Source organism: Amphibalanus amphitrite, unplaced genomic scaffold (genome assembly GCF_019059575.1).
Source record: "Amphibalanus amphitrite isolate SeventyFive unplaced genomic scaffold, NRLGWU_Aamphi_draft 000126F_arrow, whole genome shotgun sequence".
NCBI lineage: Eukaryota > Metazoa > Arthropoda > Thecostraca > Balanomorpha > Balanidae > Amphibalanus > Amphibalanus amphitrite.
In genome coordinates this window covers 376897-398614 of record NW_024881621.1, presented here as the reverse complement: position 1 = coordinate 398614, position 21718 = coordinate 376897, and the positions used below count along the sequence as shown (strand labels likewise).

Here is a 21718-nt window from a genome sequence, read left to right as displayed (position 1 = left end):
GCGGTAAACGGCATCGGATACGCACGGTCAAGATCTACAATTTTTACTAAGGTCATTTTCAGGTCAGGTCAAAGATGACGTCACAGGGGTCGAAAAAGTCAAAATGGCGGCGCTGGATATGGAGAGAGTTTTTCTCGAATAACTTTCGAATTAGTCAAGATAGGAACAAACTAAGGGCAGCATCGTGATCCTCTCGTCAATCCGCATCGAATGATATATATGTTGACCTCGAAAGGTCAAGGTCAAAGGTTGACCTCAGGTCACGTGACCTCGAGGTCATCATATATATCATTCGATGCGTCTTGACGAGCTGAACACAATGAGACCATCCACGCGTCTGTATCTTGTTCCTGTACGGAGTTATTGGCCAAAAACCTTTGGTGACCTTTGATGACGTCACATGACCTCACAGCTGCCCAACAGCAAAACAGACCTCAAGGTAGTGAAGGTTGATCGTATATGAAGTCATGTATGGTATATGGGGCCATTCCGACCCGTTTTAGTGGTAAAAACAGGGAGTTGATTTTTCCCCCATTGACTTATAATGGGGAGGTCGCGAAATTGACCTGACCTTAGGTCACCGATATCAAAATTCCGAGATATACAAATTGTAGCTACTAATGACCTAATAACATCCTGCGACTTTCAAAGGCCTCCGACATCTACTGTAGCTCTGGCACGGTGACAAAGTTGCAAAAAAGTGACTTGAGGTTGGGTCATTCAAAGTGACCTGGTGACCTGACCTTGAAAGGTAGGAGGTTCAAACTTGCACACCATGTGTAAAATTGATGAGGGAATAGTCATACCAAATTTCGTGGCGCTACGCGCCGCGGTTTTCCCGCTATTCGCGAAAAACCTCAGGGGGGCGGATATCCGCCCCCCCCCGTCGGTGCGCGGGTTAAACGTGTCACTGTAGTAGTTTCGAATATGCATGCCTTTGCAATCCACGCCGCAATAGTGAAACGCTATACCAAAAATATGTTATACCAAAAATAGTGTAGCTAGCATACTGACCCTTACATTCAAACTGTTCGCAATGGTGCCGTGATGCAGCTAACCTATCGTTCTCAGTTGGATGTGCTGTCGGCTTTCGCCATGCCTGTTTTTCCTCTGTCTCAGTCGGTTTGTTGTGTTAGATCGTCAGTTGGTGCAGCGAACTGGCCGAATAGAGTGTTTGTTAGTGTTGCAGTGCGAGCTTTTGTCGGACGCTTCAAGCATCTCTGTCAAACTTTTGAGGGTAGCTTCGCAAGCCGAAAGGATTTTTTATCAGTAGATACATGTAAAGACTCACCTTTGCCGTAAACAGGAATTTCACGTTCGGTTATACGGTTCTGGCGCTCGGCGTGACTTCCTCCCCCCCCCCCTAGTCAGTGACCTTTCCGTGACCCTTACTACCCCCTCCCCCGCAGGCACACATTGTGTTCAATGATTCCGTCCAGAGCCACTCGTGGGACGAGGAGGGCGTCACGGAAGCGCCCATCTCCTGCACTGGAGGGAGCGGCGACACCGGGCCGGGCGCCGGCTCATCGTCCGGTGCCGGCGACACTGCCACAGCGGGCCCTGTCGGCGGACAGTAGCGGTCGACAGTGCCTCTCTGACGGGCGCGGCTGGCAGTGCTGCATTCGAGGAGGGAGGTTGGCCGCCAGTACTCCGCATCGGGTCTGTCAGAGAGCTACGGCGCTACACTACGCAAACACTCGGAGGCATCGTCGAAGTCCGACTGAGTGACCATTTATTTGGGCTTTTTAGGTACTGCTGAATGACTTCTTGATTACCTAGTCCTCTCGCTGGAAAATGCAAACAGCCGGTTTTTCGAGGATAGAGCTAGAATTAATTTTGATTGTTTTGTAAACAATGAACTGACGTTACCACTTCATGCCTCCTATTGGTATTTGGTAGAAACACAGGCAGCTCATACTTGCCTGTAACCTGATTCGGACACCCGAGGGCTTGCACCCGCACGATAATGACAACTCCTGAATCAATGCAGCATTCAATTGTTCCCGTTCTCAGGCTGATTTGATCCCGCAGCTACCAGTACTTGCTCTTCTTGTCTGCTAACGGAAGGGCGTGCACACAAGTGAAGTTCTAATAACCACTTAGCGCTCGTGACGAATTACGTAACTAGGTGTCGTAGTCCAAACGTGCCCGTATTCATACCTCAGATAATGTGATGTTTTTGAACAGACACTTTACCTGCTTCAACGTTCCGTCGTATTTTTAAACCAAACCCACTACTTGCCGTTATGGGGAGCGGCGCCCGAAGAGCTGCCGTTTCTGCTGCGAGTGCTGCTGCCGAGTCTGATCAAACAGAGTATTTTGTCCGCGCGCCGCGCCGCGGTGCCGTCGCCGCCGCACCCTTGTGACCTGCTGGGCTGTGATAATCGACAGTGGCTCGGTACGCAGCCAGTGCCCCGGTGACCGGGACACCAGACATTGCCGCGACCTGCCGTCGACCGGACGCCGAGAGTACGCGACTGGTCGGCCGCCCACTCTTCCAAACCGGCTGCCTTGTATAGTGTGTACATTGCCATCGTGGTGCGGCGTGTGTTGTCATTTGTCGATTTAATCGGTTTCCTTGTTTAGCGTGTATGTCGCCTCCCTATTTGCTGGCGTTTTATATGCTGAATGGTGGGCCTGTCGGTTTATATCGGATGCTACTTAAGTGTGTGCAATGGTGAGGGTCCTGGGATATGCCTGTGTCTGATATTATATCCACTCGTAGTGTCTTTTATAGTTAGTCACCTACAGTACTGGCTATCAGGAACTTGTATCGATAAAGGATTTGCTCTTTTCATTTTTGCAGCACTTGCATCGACAGCTGGTTTCTTGCTCACGACGTCTTTATCCACAATTGTATTGGTATAACGTCTTCTATATTCTATTTAATAATGGATATGGTTTTACATTTTGTGTGCAGACTGCAGAATCCTTCCAACTAACGTAGCTGGCGTGGTGAAAGGACATGGTACAATGTCATGATCGCCTGTCAATAAACGGTACATGACTCGAAAAAAGCGCCTTTGTAATGATATTTCAAATTCACTTCATAATTCCCGTCCTTGACACACAAAAAAAAAAGAAGAAAGAAATGATGCGGACCCGGCATCACTGGACTGCAATAAAGGCTGGATGGTCACGACGAAGACGGTAGATGAAGAGGTGAAGAAGAATGACATTGCATTCCTTACAGCACTCTTGCCTCTTTATAGCGACAGTAGATAACAATTTACAATAAGTCAAAAGTATATTGACGCTAAGCATCCGAAGGTTGGGACTTTTCAATCAGAACATAATTATTCTATAGAAATTAGAATTGTGATTTTCTATTCAAAATCCCAACCTGAGCTACCTCTCTAGTATGCACGAAGCTTTCGTGCGTACGGTAGCTACCGTACCTACCTCAAAAATTGAAGAAGAAGTTTGAAATGATTACCGGCATCTTGTACAAACTTTTCTTTGCTTGGTGTACGAAAAGGTTTGTGTAAAAGGCCGATGATCTGTGATTTTTCCGGCATTCTGTTTAGATTTACGGTGACCGTCAGGGTATTCATAACAAGCTTTGTGCATATAACGTGCGTTACTTTACTTAACGGTAATCGGGTTGTAGGAGGCCAACCTGTGGGGTCCGGTCTCAGCGAGCTCCCAGTGTTTAGGCACGGACAGCCGACAGTCAGCCTCAATAGGTTAGGTGGGCTCGGGTTCGGGAAGGAAAGCATTGCATGATTTCAGCCCAATGGACATCCAGCCTGTTCTTGAATTGGTTGACTGATGTAGCCCATACGACTGCTTGCGGGGAGAGCATTCCAGGGGCCTATGACCCGCGAGCTAAATGAGTGGCGCCGGCCGTCCATGGTGAGCGCGCCGCAGCCCGCGTCTTAGTTTAACTTTATGAGCTTTTGTTCTTCCTGAGGTTGATATGACGTGAGCAGCCTCAACTGGTGGGACAACCGCCATGCCACCAGGCACCAACACATTTGCATCAATAATCAATATGCCCTATCATTGCAGGAGTCAGGTTGACAGTGACAAATAGGTACCTGATAAAATGTATATTGTATTTGTGGACAAGGTCGGGTGGCACTATGTAGTACTGTATTATGGTACAGCTCTTAAAAGTGCCGCGCAAGGTGACTGTGGATCCAGGATCCATCAAGCCTGACCTGACCGAGGAAGGGTCCGCTATAATTTGAAAGTCACCGAACCAATTGACCTGGGGAATGGACGACGATGACAGACTGTACAGTATTTCCCTACACGTCATGAAGCAAATAGTACATAATATAGTTTATAGCTTTATTTCCGTTTGTCCATTGCAGCTATATTTAGCATAGGTATATCAAGATATTCAATGTCATGCTTCTTATTGCGGCTCATGCAATGCAATGCGGTAATGCTGGCCTCGTGTACCTAATGTTGTAATATGTGTAGGGGAATTTTCTTAAAGGGAATTTTTCATCTGGCAGTACTATCTATGCGACAGATAGAAGTGTAGCTGTTTCATTTATTTTTGTTCAAAAACACTATCAGCGGCATATGTTGATATTTCGCTTTAAATAGACGATGCTGGTTAGTCAAATACTGCGATCGGGGTATATGGTGAACAGAGAATAAGCGTTATTCGTTAATTCAAGATTTTTCCAGCTTCGTCAGGTTGTTTTAAGTTCAAATAAATTCAATTCAGAGCTTGCTAGTGCCTGGGACTACCTTTGACTGGAGATTGGGGTTGAATATTACACTGTGGAATATAAGGTCGGTGTATTTTATTGTTTTTGTTAGATCCCCTTTTGCAGCCTATGCGCAAAATTGAACAAACACCACACCATATTGTCACCAAACATTGTGTTGTATTGTATCGCGAACCTAGAAACTTATTTGTATTATCATTTAATGCAAAAAATTTGGCACACTTAAAGGGACTATCCCACCTTCTAAAATGTTGTTAAAACCAGTTAAATTGTGCCCGACTTTATAGATTGGATGACCAGGAACACGGTTCTGGCATTTATTTTTCATTAAACATCTTAGGCTTCCCATATTCCAAACACAAACTTTCAAATACGTGACGTCACAGCCCAAAATTACCTCCTTCCCCAGGCCACATTACTGTCATAAAGCTGATTCTTTTTACTCTGTAGGCACCACAACAAAGTTCAGACCAAGTTTTAAGCGATTTTTCAACGAACAAACCCATTTAAATCAGAATGACTAAACGAGGTGACGTCACACTAACGGTCGCTCCATGTTGAAGATAGGGCCTTGTACAAGGCCCATTTTCAAATGAAGGGAACGAATTTCTTCAACACCAAGAGGCCGCGGGGGTTGCAACCTAGATAGATAATGGTTTCTGAACCTCGCCGCAAACTTGGCTATCCCAACTCAAACCCCATGTTAAAGGTGGGATAGTCCCTTTAATGCTGAAATTATGAAATGACAACCCAGTCTTATCTGGCCTAACCTTTATGTAAGTTGTAACATGACAGCCGGGTGGTAACCTTGCCTGACTCAGTCTGTGTTGCGTGTAACTCATATATGTTTTCTGTAAAAGCATTGTAGCTTGTAAGTATTGATGTGTGTTCTACTTCTCACTATTCAACCTTCGTATGAAATGTTCTTTCTTTAAATGTTTTTGTTTTGCAAATTTCTTCACGTTCTTTTTACTGTAATGTTTAAATCAAAATGGTGCATAAGGAGGGAATCACTATTTTTGTTTTTTTTTCATTTAGTAGGTAGGTACTAGGTACAGTCCACTGCAGAAGTGATGTGTGGTTTCAGTTGTTGGTATGCTTTGCATCTGTATCTTAGGAATGATTTGCCAGCTGCTACAATGATACTGATAGGTACTTGCTACTTGGATCACAGTGTATATATGTCCGTGAACTTAGCGACGTATACGTATACGTATTCAGCGACGAATTCCAAATCACTTCAGATTCATGGCATGGGTTAAGTTGACCATGCTGAACACGAATATGACATTTATTTTAACTTTTGAGCTGATCTTCATGGTTAAAATCTGGTTTAAATGACGGGGAACCGCATAACGTCGCGAAAATAAAAACCCACGAATTCCAAAGTATATGCAAAATGTAGAGCTCATCCAGATCTAACGTCCGTGGAAGAATCCAAGCTCGTGACTCTTTAACTTCATGGTTAATATCCGGTTTAAATGACGGGGAACCGCATAACGTCGCGAAAATAAAAACCCACGAATTCCGAAGTATGTGCAAAATGTAGAGCTCATACAGATCTAACGTCCGTGAAAGAATCCAAGTTCGTGGCTCTTTAACTTCATGGTTAATATCTGGTTTAAATGACGGGGAACCGCATAACGTCGCGAAAATAAAAACCCACGAATTCCAAAGTATGTGCAAAATGTAGAGCTCATCCAGATCTAACGTCCGTGGAAGAAACCAAGTTCGTGGCTCTTTAACTTCATGGTTAATATCTGGTTTAAATGACGGGGAACCGCATAACGTCGCGAAAATAAAAACCCACGAATTCCAAAGTATATGCAAAATGTAGAGCTCATCCAGATCTAACGTCCGTGGAAGAATCCAAGCTCGTGGCTCAACGCCTTCATGGTTAAAATCCGGTTTAAATGACGGGGAACCGCATAACGTCGCGAAAATCAAAAACCCACGAATTCCAAAGTATGTGCAAAATGTAGAGCTCATCCAGATCTAACGTCCGTGGAAGAATGCAAGCTCGTGGCTCAACGCCTTCATGGTTAAAATCCGGTTTAAATGACGGGGAACCGCATAACGTCGCGAAAATAAAAACCCACGAATTCCAAAGTATATGCAAAATGTGGAGCTCATCCAGATCTAACGTCCGTGGAAGAATCCAAGCTCGTGGCTCAACGCCTTCATGGTTAAAATCCGGTTTAAATGACGGGGAACCGCATAACGTCGCGAAAATAAAAACCCACGAATTCCGAAGTATGTGCAAAATGTAGAGCTCATCCAGATCTAACGTCCGTGGCAGAATCCAAGCTCGTGGCTCTTTAACTTCATGGTTAAAATCCAGTTTAAATGACGGGGAACCGCATAACGTCGCGAAAATAAAAACCCACGAATTCCAAAGTATGTGCAAATTGTAGAGCTCATCCAGATCTAACGTCCGTGAAAGAATCCAAGTTCGTGGCTCTTTAACTTCATGGTTAATATCTGGTTTAAATGACGGGGAACCGCATAACGTCGCCAAAATAAAAACCCACGAATTCCAAAGTATGTGCAAAATGTAGAGCTCATCCAGATCTAACGTCCGTGGAAGAAACCAAGTTCGTGGCTCTTTAACTTCATGGTTAATATCTGGTTTAAATGACGGGGAACCGCATAACGTCGCGAAAATAAAAACCCATGAATTCCAAAGTATATGCAAAATGTAGAGCTCATCCAGATCTAACGTCCGTGGAAGAATCCAAGCTCGTGGCTCAACTCCTTCATGGTTAAAATCCGGTTTAAATGACGGGGAACCGCATAACGTCGCGAAAATAAAAACCCACGAATTTTCAAGTATGTGCAAAGTGTAGAGGTTATCCAGATCTAGCGTCCGTGGAAGAAACCAAGTTCGTGGCTCTTTAACTTCATGGTTAATATCTGGTTTAAATGACGGGGAACCGCATAACGTCGCGAAAATAAAAACCCACGAATTCCAAAGTATGTGCAAAATGTAGAGCTCAACGAGATCTAACGTCCGTGGAAGAATCCAAGCTCGTGGCTCTTTAACTTCATGAATAAAATCCGGTTTAAATGACGGGGAACCGCATAACGTCGCGAAAATAAAAACCCACGAATTCTCAAGTATGTGCAAAATGTAGAGCTCATCCAGATCTAGCGTCCGTGGAAGAAACCAAGTTCGTGGCTCTTTAACTTCATGGTTAATATCTTGTTTAAATGACGGGGAACCGCATAACGTCGCGAAAATAAAAACCCACGAATTCCAAAGTATATGCAAAATGTAGAGCTCATCCAGATCTAACGTCCGTGGAAGAATCCAAGCTCGTGGCTCAACGCCTTCATGGTTAAAATCCGGTTTAAATGACGGGGAACCGCATAACGTCGCGAAAATAAAAACCCACGAATTCTCAAGTATGTGCAAAATGTAGAGCTCATCCAGATCTAGCGTCCGTGGAAGAAACCAAGTTCGTGGCTCTTTAACTTCATGGTTAATATCTGGTTTAAATGACGGGGAACCGCATAACGTCGCGAAAATAAAAACCCACGAATTCCAAAGTATATGCAAAATGTAGAGCTCATCCAGATCTAACGTCCGTGGAAGAATCCAAGCTCGTGGCTCAACGCCTTCATGGTTAAAGGGACCCTCCCACCTTCAAAAAAGTTAATGAATTGGCACGAAAGTGATGTCGCTCGGTTCAGAAAGAGCGAAAACGAATATCTACCAAATTTCATCGAAAAATATTCACCGGTTTTCAAAATATTAGGCTTTTACTTTTGTTTACTTTTTGGGATCTCCGCTGTTCCTAGCGACTTTATTTGAAAGTGCGGCATTTGTTGCGCGCAAAGCAGCATATACCACCGCGTGCTACCAAACGTTTTAGTAAAAGATTTAAAAATAGTTAGATCTCTGCTGACGTCAAAAATTCTAAGGGGGCATACCAATGCACTAGCCCCTTAGAATCCGAAAACTGCAAGTTTGAAATTCCATATCTCCGAATTAAAGCATTTGTCGATGTTGTGAGTGCCCAAACCGGTATTTGCAGGCCATGGCCACCAATTTGGCTATCTCAACTCAAAACTAATGTTAAGGTGGGAGTGTCCCTTTAAAATCCGGTTTAAATGACGGGGAACCGCATAACGTCGCGAAAATCAAAAACCCACGAATTGCAAAGTATATGCAAAATGTAGAGCTCATCCAGATCTAACGTCCGTGGAAGAATCCAAGCTCGTGGCTCTTTAACTTCATGGTTAATATCTGGTTTAAATGACGGGGAACCGCATAACGTCGCGAAAATAAAAACCCACGAATTCCAAAGTATGTGCAAAATGTAGAGCTCATCCAGATCTAGCGTCCGTGGAAGAAACCAAGTTCGTGGCTCTTTAACTTTAAATTCGTGGGTTTTTTTATTTTCGCGACGTTATGCGGTTCCCCGTCATTTAAACCAGATATTAACCATGAAGTTAAACAGCCACGAACTTGGATTCTTTCACGGACGTTAGATCTGGATGAGCTCTACATTTTGCATATACTTTGGAGTTCGTGGGTTTTTATTTTCGCGACGTTATGCGGTTCCCCATCATTTAAACCAGATATTAACCATGAAATTAAAGAGCCACGAACTTGGTTTCTTCCACGGACGTTAGATCTGGATGAGCTCTACATTTTGAACATACTTTGGAATTCGTGGGTTTTTATTTTCGCGACGTTATGTGGTTCCCCGTCATTTAAACCGGATTTTAACCATGAAGGCGTTGAGCCACGAGCTTAGATTCTTCCACGGACGTTAGATCTGGATGAGCTCTACATTTTGCATATACTTTGGAATTCATGGGTTTTTATTTTCGCGACGTTATGCGGTTCCCCGTCATTTAAACCAGATATTAACCATGAAGTTAAAGAGCCACGAACTTGGTTTCTTCCACGGACGTTAGATCTGGATGAGCTCTACATTTTGCACATACTTTGGAATTCGTGGGTTTTTATTTTGGCGATGTTATGCGGTTCCCCGTCATTTAAATCAGATATTAACCATGAAGTTAAAGAGCCACGAACTTGGATTCTTTCACGGACGTTAGATCTGGATGAGCTCTACATTTTGCACATACTTGAGAATTCGTGGGTTTTTATTTTCGCGACGTTATGCGGTTCCCCGTCATTTAAACCGGATTTTAACCTTGAAGTTAAAGAGCCACGAGCTTGGATTCTTCCACGGACGTTAGATCTCGTTGAGCTCTACATTTTGCACATACTTTGGAATTCGTGGGTTTTTATTTTCGCGACATTATGCGGTTCCCCGTCATTTAAACCGGATTTTAACCATGAAGTTAAAGAGCCACGAGCTTGGATTCTGCCACGGACGTTAGATCTGGATGAGCTCTACTTTTTGCACATACTTTGGAGTTCGTGGGTTTTTATTTTCGCGCTGTTATGCGGTTCCCCGTCATTTAAACCGGATTTTAACCATGAAGTTAAAGAGCCACGAGCTTGGATTCTGCCACGGACGTTAGATCTGGATAAGCTCTACATTTTGCATATACTTTGGAATTCGTGGGTTTTTATTTTCCTGACGTTATGCGGTTCCCCGTCATTTAAACCGGATTTTAACCATGAAGGCGTTGAGCCACGAGCTTGGATTCTTCCACGGACGTTAGATCTGGATGAGCTCTACATTTTGCACATACTTTGGAATTCGTGGGTTTTTGATTTTCGCGACGTTATGCGGTTCCCCGTCATTTAAACCGGATTTTAACCATGAAGGCGTTGAGCCACGAGCTTGGATTCTTCCATGGACGTTAGATCTGGATGAGCTCTAGATTTTGCATATACTTTGGAATTCATGGGTTTTTATTTTCGCGACGTTATGCTGTTCCCCGTCATTTAAACCGGATTTTAACCATGAAGTTTAAGAGCCACGAGCTTGGATTCTGCCACGGACGTTAGATCTGGATGAGCTCTACATTTTGCACATACTTTGGAATTCGTGGGTTTTTATTTTCGCGACGTTTTGCGGTTCCCCGTCATTTAAACCGGATTTTAACCATGAAGTTTAAGAGCCACGAGCTTGGATTCTGCCACGGACGTTAGATCTGGATGAGCTCTACATTTTGCATATACTTTGGAATTCGTGGGTTTTTATTTTCGCGACGTTATGCGGTTCCCCGTCATTTAAACCGGATTTTAACCATGAAGTTAAAGAGCCACGAGCTTGGATTCTGCCACAGACGTTAGATCTGGATGAGCTCTACATTTTGCACATGCTTTGGAATTCGTGGGTTTTTATTTTCGCGACGTTATGCGGTTCCCCGTCATTTAAACCGGATTTTAACCATGAAGGCGTTGAGCCACGAGCTTGGATTCTTCCACGGACGTTAGATCTGGATGAGCTCTACATTTTGCACATACTGTGGAATTCGTGGGTTTTTGATTTTCGCGACGTTATGCGGTTCCCCGTCATTTAAACCGGATTTTAACCATGAAGGCGTTGAGCCACGAGCTTGGATTCTTCCACGGACGTTAGATCTGGATGAACTCTACATTTTGCATATACTTTGGAATTCGTGGGTTTTTATTTTCGCGACGTTATGCGGTTCCCCGTCATTTAAACCAGATATTAACCATGAAGTTAAAGAGCCACAAACTTGGTTTCTTCCACGGACGCTAGATCTGGATTAGCTCTACATTTTGCACATACTTTGGAATTCGTGGGTTTTTATTTTCGCGACGTTATGCGGTTCCCCGTCATTTAAACCAGATATTAACCATGAAGTTAAAGAGTCACGAACTTGGATTCTTCCACGGACGTTAGATCTGGATGAGCTCTACATTTTGCACATACTTTGGAATTCGTGGGTTTTTGATTTTCGCGACGTTATGCGGTTCCCCGTCATTTAAACCGGATTTTAACCATGAAGGCGTTGAGCCACGAACTTGGATTCTTCCACGGACGTTAGATCTGGATGAGCTCTACATTTTGCATATACTTTGGAATTCGTGGGTTTTTATTTTCGCGACGTTATGCGGTTCCCCGTCATTTAAACCAGATATTAACCATGAAATTAAAGAGCCACGAACTTGGTTTCTTCCACGGACGTTAGATCTGGATGAGCTCTACATTTTGCACATGCTTTGGAATTCGTGGGTTTTTATTTTCGCGACGTTATGCGGTTCCCCGTCATTTAAACCGGATTTTAACCATGGAGGCGTTGAGCCACGAGCTTGGATTCTTCCACGGACGTTAGATCTGGATGAGCTCTACATTTTGCATATACTTTAGAATTCATGGGTTCTTATTTTCGCGACGTTATGCGGTTCCCCGTCATTTAAACCAGATATTAACCATGAAGTTAAAGAGCCACGAACTTGGTTTCTTCCACGGACGTGTGATCTGGATGAGCTCTACATTTTGCACATACTTTGGAATTCGTGGGTTTTTATTTTGGCGACGTTATGCGGTTCCCCGTCATTTAAACCAGATATTAACCATGAAGTTAAAGAGCCACGAACTTGGATTCTTTCACGGACGTTAGATCTGGATGAGCTCTACATTTTGCACATACTTTGGAATTCGTGGGGTTTTATTTTCGCGACGTTATGCGGTTCCCCGTCATTTACACTGGATTTTAACCATGAAGTTAAAGAGCCACGAGCTTGGATTCTGCCACGGACGTTAGATCTGGATGAGCTCTACTTTTTGCACATACTTTGGAATTCGTGGGTTTTTATTTTCGCGACGTTATGCGGTTCCCCGTCATTTAAACCGGATTTTAACCATGAAGTTAAAGAGCCACGAGCTTGGATTCTGCCACGGACGTTAGATCTGGATAAGCTCTACATTTTGCATATACTTTGGAATTCGTGGGTTTTTATTTTCCTGACGTTATGCGGTTCCCCGTCATTTAAACCGCATTTTAACCATGAAGGCGTTGAGCCACGAGCTTGGATTCTTCCACGGACGTTAGATCTGGATGAGCTCTACATTTTGCACATACTTTGGAATTCGTGGGTTTTTTATTTTCGCGACGTTATGATGTTCCCCGTCATTTAAACCGGATTTTAACCATGAAGGCGTTGAGCCACGAGCTTGGATTCTTCCACGGACGTTAGATCTGGATGAGCTCTACATTTTGCATATACCTTGGAATTCGTGGGTTTTTATTTTCGCGACGTTATACGGTTCCCCGTCATTTAAACCAGATATTAACCATGAAGTTAAAGAGCCACGAACTTGGTTTCTTCCACGGACGCTAGATCTGGATGAGCTCTACATTTTGCACATACTTTGGAATTCGTAGGTTTTTATTTTCGCGACGTTATGCGGTTCCCCGTCATTTAAACCAGATATTAACCATGAAGTTAAAGAGCCACGAACTTGGATTCTTCCACGGACGTTAGATCTGGATGAGCTCTACATTTTGCACATACTTTGGAATTCGTGGGTTTTTATTTTCGCGACGTTATGCGGTTCCCCGTCATTTAAACCGGATATTAACCATGAAGTTAAAGAGCCACGAACTTTGATTCTTTCACAGACGTTAGATCTGGATGAGCTCTACATTTTGCATATACTTTGGAATTCGTGGGTTTTTATTTTCGCGACGTTATGCGGTTCCCCGTCATTTAAACCAGATATTAACCATGAAATTAAAGAGCCACGAACTTGGTTTCTTCCACGGACGTTAGATCTGGATGAGCTCTACATTTTGCACATGCTTTGGAATTCGTGGGTTTTTATTTTCGCGACGTTATGCGGTTCCCCGTCATTTAAACCGGATTTTAACCATGAAGGCGTTGAGCCACGAGCTTGGATTCTTCCACGGACGTTAGATCTGGATGAGCTCTACATTTTGCATATACTTTGGAATTCATGGGTTTTTATTTTCGCGACGTTATGCGGTTCCCCGTCATTTAAACCAGATATTAACCATGAAGTTAAAGAGCCACGAACTTGGTTTCTTCCACGGACGTTAGATCTGGATGAGCTCTACATTTTGCACATACTTTGGAATTCGTGGGTTTTTATTTTGGCGACGTTATGCGGTTCCCCGTCATTTAAACCAGATATTAACCATGAAGTTAAAGAGCCACGAACTTGGATTCTTTCACGGACGTTAGATCTGGATGAGCTCTACATTTTGCACATACTTTGGAATTCGTGGGTTTTTATTTTCGCGACGTTATGCGGTTCCCCGTCATTTAAACTGGATTTTAACCATGAAGTTAAAGAGCCACGAGCTTGGATTCTGCCACGGACGTTAGATCTGGATGAGCTCTACTTTTTGCACATACTTTGGAATTCGTGGGTTTTTATTTTCGCGACGTTATGCGGTTCCCCGTCATTTAAACCGGATTTTAACCAAGAAGGCGTTGAGCCACGAGCTTGGATTCTTCCACGGACGTTAGATCTGGATGAGCTCTACATTTTGCACATACTTTGGAATTCGTGGGTTTTTGATTTTCGCGACGTTATGCGGTTCCCCGTCATTTAAACCGGATTTTAACCATGAAGGCGTTGAGCCACGAGCTTGGATTCTTCCACGGACGTTAGATCTGGATGAGCTCTACATTTTACATATACTTTGGAATTCGTGGGTTTTTATTTTCGCGACGTTATGCGGTTCCCCGTCATTTAAACCAGATATTAACCATGAAGTTAAAGAGCCACGAACTTGGTTTCTTCCACGGACGCTAGATCTGGATGAGCTCTACATTTTGCACATACTTTGGAATTCGTAGGTTTTTATTTTCGCGACGTTATGCGGTTCCCCGTCATTTAAACCAGATATTAACCATGAAGTTAAAGAGCCACGAACTTGGATTCTTCCACGGACGTTAGATCTGGATGAGCTCTACATTTTGCACATACTTTGGAATTCGTGGGTTTTTATTTTCGCGACGTTATGCGGTTCCCCGTCATTTAAACCGGATTTTAACCATGAAGTTAAAGAGTCACGAGCTTGGATTCTTCCACGGACGTTAGATCTCGTTGAGCTCTACATTTTGCACATACTTTGGAATTCGTGGGTTTTTATTTTCGCGACGTTATGCGGTTCCCCGTCATTTAAACCGGATTTTAACCATGAAGTTAAAGAGCCACGAGCTTGGATTCTGCCACGGACGTTAGATCTGGATGAGCTCTACATTTTGCACATGCTTTGGAATTCGTGGGTTTTTATTTTCGCGATGTTATGCGGTTCCCCGTCATTTAAACCGGATTTTAACCATGAAGGCGTTGAGCCACGAGCTTGGATTCTTCCACGGACGTTAGATCTGGACGAGCTCTACATTTTACATATACTTTGGAATTCGTGGGTTTTTATTTTCGCGACGTTATGCGGTTCCCCGTCATTTAAACCGGATTTTAACCATGAAGATCAGCTCAAAAGTTAAAATAAATGTCATATTCGTGTTCGGCATGGTCAACTTAACCCATGCCATGAATCTGAAGTGATTTGGAATTCGTCGCTGAATACGTATACGTATACGTCGCTAAGTTCACGGACATAGTGTATATAAATAGTTACTGGGAATGTAGTTTACATGTTGTGTCATTCTTGCAGCTGCAAGTTTATCTTTCACTGTCCACTCCTGAATCACATTTTGCAAAGCAAGCTCGACAGCATGGTATCACCAATGTTTCAATATTATATGAATCAAATGAAATTAATTGCAAGTTATTCATATGTCAGAATTTGGCAACTATGATTTTCTCTACAGTTGTTTCCCTTTTGCTGGTCAAAAAGCTTGATAAGTCAAAAACTGTTCTTACTTACTTGGAGCTAAACCACTGTAACTTTTAAAAGAAAATAACTATAGTAGCATGTCGTGAAACAGGAGCAGCAACAAAGATGATTTTATTTGGTTACATTTAACACAGCATACCTTGAATATTAACCCGCGCACCGACGGGGGTCTGCGCCAACTTCGTACCGACGGGGGGGGGCGGATGACCGCCCCCCCCCCCTGAGATCTCAAGAACGAAGCAAGATAGCGACAAGCGGTAAACGGCATCGGATACGCACGGACAAGGTCTACAATTTTTACAAAGGTCATTTTCAGGTCAGGTCAAAGATGACGTCACAGGGGTCAAAAAAGTCAAAATGGCGGCGCTAGGTATAGGGAGAGTTTTTCTCGAATAAATTTCGAACTAGTCAATGTAGGAACAAACTAAAGGCATCATCGTGATCCTCTCGTCAATCCGCATCGAATGATATATATGTTGACCTCGAAAGGTCAAGGTCAGAGGTTGACCTCAGGTCATGTGACCTCGAGGTCATCATGTATATCATTCGATGCGCCTTGACGAGCTGAACACAATGAGACCATCCGCGCGGCTGTATCTTGTTCCTGTACGGAGTTGTCAAAAAACCGCTGGTGACCTTTGATGACGTCACATGACCTTACAGCTGCCCAATAGCAAAACAGACCTCAAGGTAGTGAAGGTTAATCGTATATGAGGTCATGTATGGTTTATGGGGCCATTCCGACCCGTTTTAGTGGTAAAAACAGGGAGTTGATTTTCCCCCCATTGACTTATAATGGTGAGGTCGAGAAATTGACCTGACCTTAGGTCATCGATATCAAAATTCCGAGATATACTAATTGTAGCTACTAATGACCTTATAACACCCTGCGACTTTCAAAGGCCTCCGACATCTACTGTAGCTCTGGCACGGTGAGAAAGTTGCAAAAAAGTAACTTGAGGTTGGGTCACTCAAAGTGACCTGGTGACCTGACCTTAAAAGTTGGAGGTTCAAACTTGCACACCATGTGTAAAATTGATGAGAGAATAGTCGCACCAAATTTCGCGGCGCTACGCGCCGCGGTTTTCCTGCTATTCGCGAAAAACCTCAGGGGGGGGGGGACGGATATCCGCCCCCCCGTCGGTGCGCGTGTTAAACATGGGTAAATGTTTTTATTGTACTGACTTACAGATGAAGTGATTGATAGTGAGTTAACCCGCGCCCGGCTGGGGGTCCTGGATTTCCACGCCCTGCTGGGGGGGGGGTGTTTGAACACCCCCCTTGTAACTCGGCTCCTGGGCCACGTAGCGATACGCGGAAGGCGGCGTTCGAAAGAGCGTCAAAAATAATGACGAAATCACCTCGGTCAATTTTTTGGTCAGGTCAAAGGTCAGGTCACCAGAGGTCATTGAAGGCAAAATTTCGCCGATTTCCAGGTCGAATGTCGAAAATTTCCAAGAAGCCAACGCATAACTCGGGAACCAATAGAGCTACAGCGCCGCGGAAAAGCGCATTCGATAGCCCTATTAACCTTCCAGGCGGTGGGGGGGGGGGCATTTTTTTGCCCCCCCCCCCCTTTAGTTTTTTCGATATATCTCGAGAACCGCTGCGCCGATCGTCACCAAACTTTCAGTACCCTCCCGGGAGCAGCTAGCGCACATGGTGACCAAAAATTTTTCCAAAGGCTATGATAGGTTGGCCGCTAATGACGTCAGAGTGACGTCATTTTTGCCATTTTCGACCCAAAAAAAAAGGTTTCGCGGGAAGAGCTGTCAGGCCTACAGCTTTAGAGATACAGAAAAATATTTGAGACATAAAAGGTGTGGAATTAAAAGGGCTACAAAACTGCTATTTCGGTTTTTCGAATTTTTTGGATTTTGACCCCCCAAAAATCAAAAAATAGATTTTTTGAATATAATAGCCAAAAAAATCCAAAAAGTTTTTTGAATTTCGAAAAAACCGGAATATATGTGATAGCCCCTACCGCCTTCTATCTACATACTGAATTTGAGATCGATACATCTTTTTTTGGCCAAGTTATAGCGAAAAAACTGTTCAAAATTGATGACGTCAAATTTTCAAACTCAATTTTTAGCAATTCTAGACCTCGTAGCGCAAAACAAAGACCACCATTACACTCCCCGTGACGAGCTGCATCGAATCGATACCCATTTTATGGAAAAATATCAACTTTGAAATTTGACCTTTTTTTACCTGACCTTGACCTGACCTCCACCAGAAAGTGACCTAAACCGTACCTGATGGTCTTATAACCAACACCATTGAGTTGGAAATGAAAAACTGGCCATAAAACATGCATCGCATAACCTCAGTAAAGTTGGGCTCATGTGGTGACCCTTGGTGACCTTTGGTGACCTGACCTGTGACCTGACCTGGTATGACCAGTGACCTCTAATAGCAGCATATGTACTAGACAACTGACGCCTTATCGCTGATTTTCGACAAAATGCGTTTTACTCGGTGTTATAGCGCTTTCCCTAGAAGCCCCGTGAACGGTGAAACATTTTATCTTTGACCTGACCTGTGACGTCATCGGTGACCCCGAGGTCAATGAAATTTGGTTTCCTTCGACAAATTTGACAGGGCTATCGAACGCCGTTTGAATTTTCCGGATCCGTCCAGTAGTTTCGGAGATACGGGGGGGGGGCAAAAAAGTGCCCCCCCCCACCGCGCGGAAGGTGCCTGGTAGGCCCACCGCCTGCCGGGTTAACGCCCTTTCTGAGTAATTCTCTCAGATTTGACCTAACGTCAACGGTTTTGCCTGCAGGGGGCAAAAACTGCAAAAATAGCCGATTTTTTTGGAAACAGTTTTTCTGCAATAACTTTTGACCTAAGCCCTGTACGAGCTTACTTTTACCAGCATCGTGTTTCTCTCGTCAAGACGCATCGAATGAACCATAACTTGACCTTGAAAGGTCAACTTGAAAATTTGACCTCAGGTCAAGGTCATTACCTGACCGGAAAGGGTCATGTTGCATATCAGTCGATCCGTATCGTCGAGCTGAACACATCTAAGGCGTTTTCATCGCTCTAGCATGCCTCTATCAAAAGTTATTTGCGAAAAACTGTTAGATACTATTCGTGACCTAAGATGACCTCAGGGCATAAACAAGGGTCATGGACACCATTTTCATGTTCAGTGTGTCTAAACCACTTGTAATTCGGTATTTGGGAGTGTTTATAATGTCTTTCGTCCAAAAGAGGCGCATTTCAATTTTCTCCCATTGACTTATAATGGGGAGGTCGCAAAATTGACCTGACCTTAGGTCATCGATATCAAAATTCTGAGATATACATTTTGTACATGCTATTGCTCTTAGCAATCGCTGAAAGTTTCAAAGCGATCGGTCACTCGATGTAGCTATGACAGACATTGAAACTTTTTATGAGGTGAGGTCACTTCAAGTGACCTGGTGACCTGACCTTGAATGACCTTGGTCTGAAATTTTCACAACATGTGTAGAATTGATGTATGACAAGGTGTACCAAAAACGGCGGAGCGGAGCGCCGCCGTTTTTGAGATATTTGCAAAAAACCACAAGGGGGGGGTGTTCAAACACCCCCCCCAGCAGAGCGCGGGTTAGGTGTTTAGTACTTGGTCCACTGGATATGGTGCTTAACCCAAACCAACCAACTGAGTTAAAGGTAGGTAGGTTCAAGGCTATAGAACTCCTGCCAAGGAAGTGAAGCCCATTGGTTAATGGTTGGTGAATGTTGTGTTTCATGCAGACTGCTTATTAGAAAGAAAACTTTTTTTTAATCAAAACAATCTATTTCTGCTTGCTAATTTACATAGACCCACCAAAACAAATTGTTGAAATTGCTTATATTTTTTCATGTTACAGAAATTACACAAGATTTTTAAATGTCACTAGGTACTCAAATACCCCACAATGCTATTTCCATCTTTGTAAAGGATATGTTTAAAGTGGCCCAGATGTTAAAAGCAAAAGTTTTCCATGTATTCCATGTAGGGAAGTTGACCAAGCATACACAATGTAGGCCATATTAAACGAGCAACCTAACCTTACCTGATTTGTTATGTTGTAAAAACAATATTTGTAACACACTATATGACTATGCTAAGCTGTCAGTAATATATATGAATGCTTAAAATACATAAATTAGATGAATTGCCTGACCCCTATTCACGATTATGGGGATTGAAATCAGTTGATCCATGTATCTTTTTAAGAAGTATCTACATCGTATTCCTGGTTGTTGTTAGAAATCCTTTCAGGGTCATCTGAATTCAAATGGAATCCTAATTCTCTTTAATTTGTTTCAGGAATAGAACATAGAAGTGCTTCTTTAAGAGCGGAAGACATGGGAAAAGACTTCTACAAGGTGCTGGGCATCGGACGTAATGCTTCCGATGATGAAATCAAAAAGGCCTACCGGAAAATGGCACTGAAGTTCCATCCAGACAAAAACAAGTCTCCGGGTGCTGAAGAAAAGTTCAAAGACATCGCTGAAGCCTATGAAATTCTGAGTGATAAAACAAAGAAGGAGATCTTTGACAAGTATGGAGAGGAGGGTCTGAAGGGGAATATGGGCGGCGGCGGCGGCGGAGGGATGGGCCAGCCGGGTGGCATGGGCGGCATGGGTGGAGGCCAGGGCTTCACCTACGCGTACCACGGCGACCCGCGCGCCACCTTCGCCCAGTTCTTCGGCACCAACAACCCGTTCGAGACCATTTTCACACAGGGCATGGGCGGCAGCGGCGTCATTTTCGACGAGGAGATGGACGCCGGAGACGGCGGCGGTCCGTTCGGCCCGCGGCCCAGCACGTTCCGCTCCCAGTCGTTCCACACGGGCCCGCCGCCGAAGCAGCAGCGTCAGCAGGCGCGCCAGCAGCAGGACCCGGCGCTCGAGCACGACCTCTACGTGGCGCTGGAGGACATCGCCAAGGGCTGCACCAAAAAGATGAAGATCTCGCGGAAGGTGCTCAGCCCCGACGGTCAGTCGCTGAACCGAGAGGACAAGGTACTGGCCATTAACGTCCGGCCCGGATGGAAGGCCGGCACCAAGATCACATTCCAGCGCGAGGGAGACCAGGGGCACGGCAAAATTCCCGCCGACGTGGTTTTCATCATCCGGGACAAGTCCCACGCGGTGTTCAAGCGGGACGAGTCCAACATCAAGTACGCGTGTCCGGTGACGCTGAAGGACGCGCTGTGCGGCACCACCGTGATGATCCCCACGCTGACCGGGGAGAAGGTGCCGCTCGACCTGTCCAAAGAGGTCATCAAGCCGACCACCACGCGCCGCCTGCTCGGCCGCGGTCTGCCCTACCCCAAAGAGCCGAACCGGCGCGGAGACCTAATCGTTACATTCGATATCAAGTTTCCTGACAAGATATCCGAAAGCGCTAAAGAGATCCTGTCTAGCATCTTGTGAAGTGTGCTCTGGACATCATGTGATAAGGTGTCAGAGCTTTCCCTATTTCGGGCCGCAAGTAGAGATGAGGCTGCATGAGTGCATGGGGTGGTGCCCAGGGCTCCTAATAATCCCTCGTCGGGAAGCGGGCGGTGTTCCAACCGTGTGGATAGTGTAGTTTCGGGATCTTCGACTGCCGGGGACTCCTATATCAAGCTTGACCGCATTATAACTTGATCTTATTGTTAGAATCCGCTTCGTCGATGGTAGATCCTGTGCGTTGGTGTTTTGTTTTGCGGAACCACCGTTCATTCCCCTTTAGCGTTCCATGTTTTCAGTTTGGTTGTTGCAGTGTTGTAAATTTGATCGCTCTTCTCAAATCAGCGGTGTATTGAGAAATCGTGCACCGAAATGGTCTGTGGACCCTAAACAAAATTGCCTGTCCTCTGACATGTATTATTATTTACGTATTGGTGTCCGGTTCCTACAACGCGTGACGCTATGAACTGCTTGACGTATAATTGATCACATGTACGCTCCCCGCTAAATGTCTGCTAATATGACAGCACGTGTGTATTTTGACGGCATTGATAATCGCTAAGCGACTCTACTTTCGGTTCGGTTCTACATGTCCGAATTATTTCGTTGTGATTCTTTGGCCCCGCGTTTCCTGGTCTCAGATGTATGTGAACGTGGCATGTTGTCTATATGTTCACGCCTTATTCGCGTGGTTGTCCGTAGCGGCAGGCAAACCAGTACGTCTTCTATTGAGAGATACCAAATAAAACCCATTTTGTTTTCTAGACCAGCTCATGCAGTTTCTCTGGCAGGTGTTTGAAGGTTTGGAAGGAGTTTTGAAGCTGTGATCGGCGGAGAAGTGCGTATTTCTCAACCAC

The 21718-nt window shown here is 44.4% G+C and overlaps 2 protein-coding genes across 10 annotated transcripts in view; both read left to right on the top strand.

Annotated features, from left to right (window-relative positions):
* The window catches only part of LOC122381743 (natural resistance-associated macrophage protein 2-like), a 36570-nt gene extending 33553 nt beyond the window's left edge, over positions 1 to 3017 (top strand). For all 4 annotated transcript variants that reach the window (XM_043366298.1, XM_043366296.1, XM_043366297.1 and 1 more), the window contains one exon: positions 1410 to 3017. Coding sequence is in view for 2 of the 4 variants with exons in the window: in XM_043366296.1 (XP_043222231.1) it covers positions 1410 to 1577 (168 nt within the window). In the remaining 2 variants the exon portion in view is untranslated. The remainder of the gene's footprint in view (positions 1 to 1409) is intronic.
* Positions 3018 to 4541: 1524 nt separating this feature from the next.
* Positions 4542 to 21632, top strand: LOC122381732 (dnaJ protein homolog 1-like). Of its 6 annotated transcripts, none has more exons than XM_043366274.1 (2): positions 4542 to 4752; positions 19732 to 21632. In XM_043366274.1, the coding sequence occupies exon 2, from the start codon at positions 19770 to 19772 to the stop codon at positions 20841 to 20843; it is 1074 nt and encodes a 357-aa protein (XP_043222209.1). In that variant the 5' UTR covers positions 4542 to 4752; positions 19732 to 19769; the 3' UTR covers positions 20844 to 21632. The 6 variants fall into 6 exon arrangements, with proteins under 6 accessions (XP_043222209.1, XP_043222211.1, XP_043222215.1 ...); XM_043366276.1 differs by having other exon boundaries at positions 4547 to 4569; XM_043366280.1 differs by lacking the exon at positions 4542 to 4752 and adding an exon at positions 5311 to 5464.
* Positions 21633 to 21718: the final 86 nt, after the last annotated feature.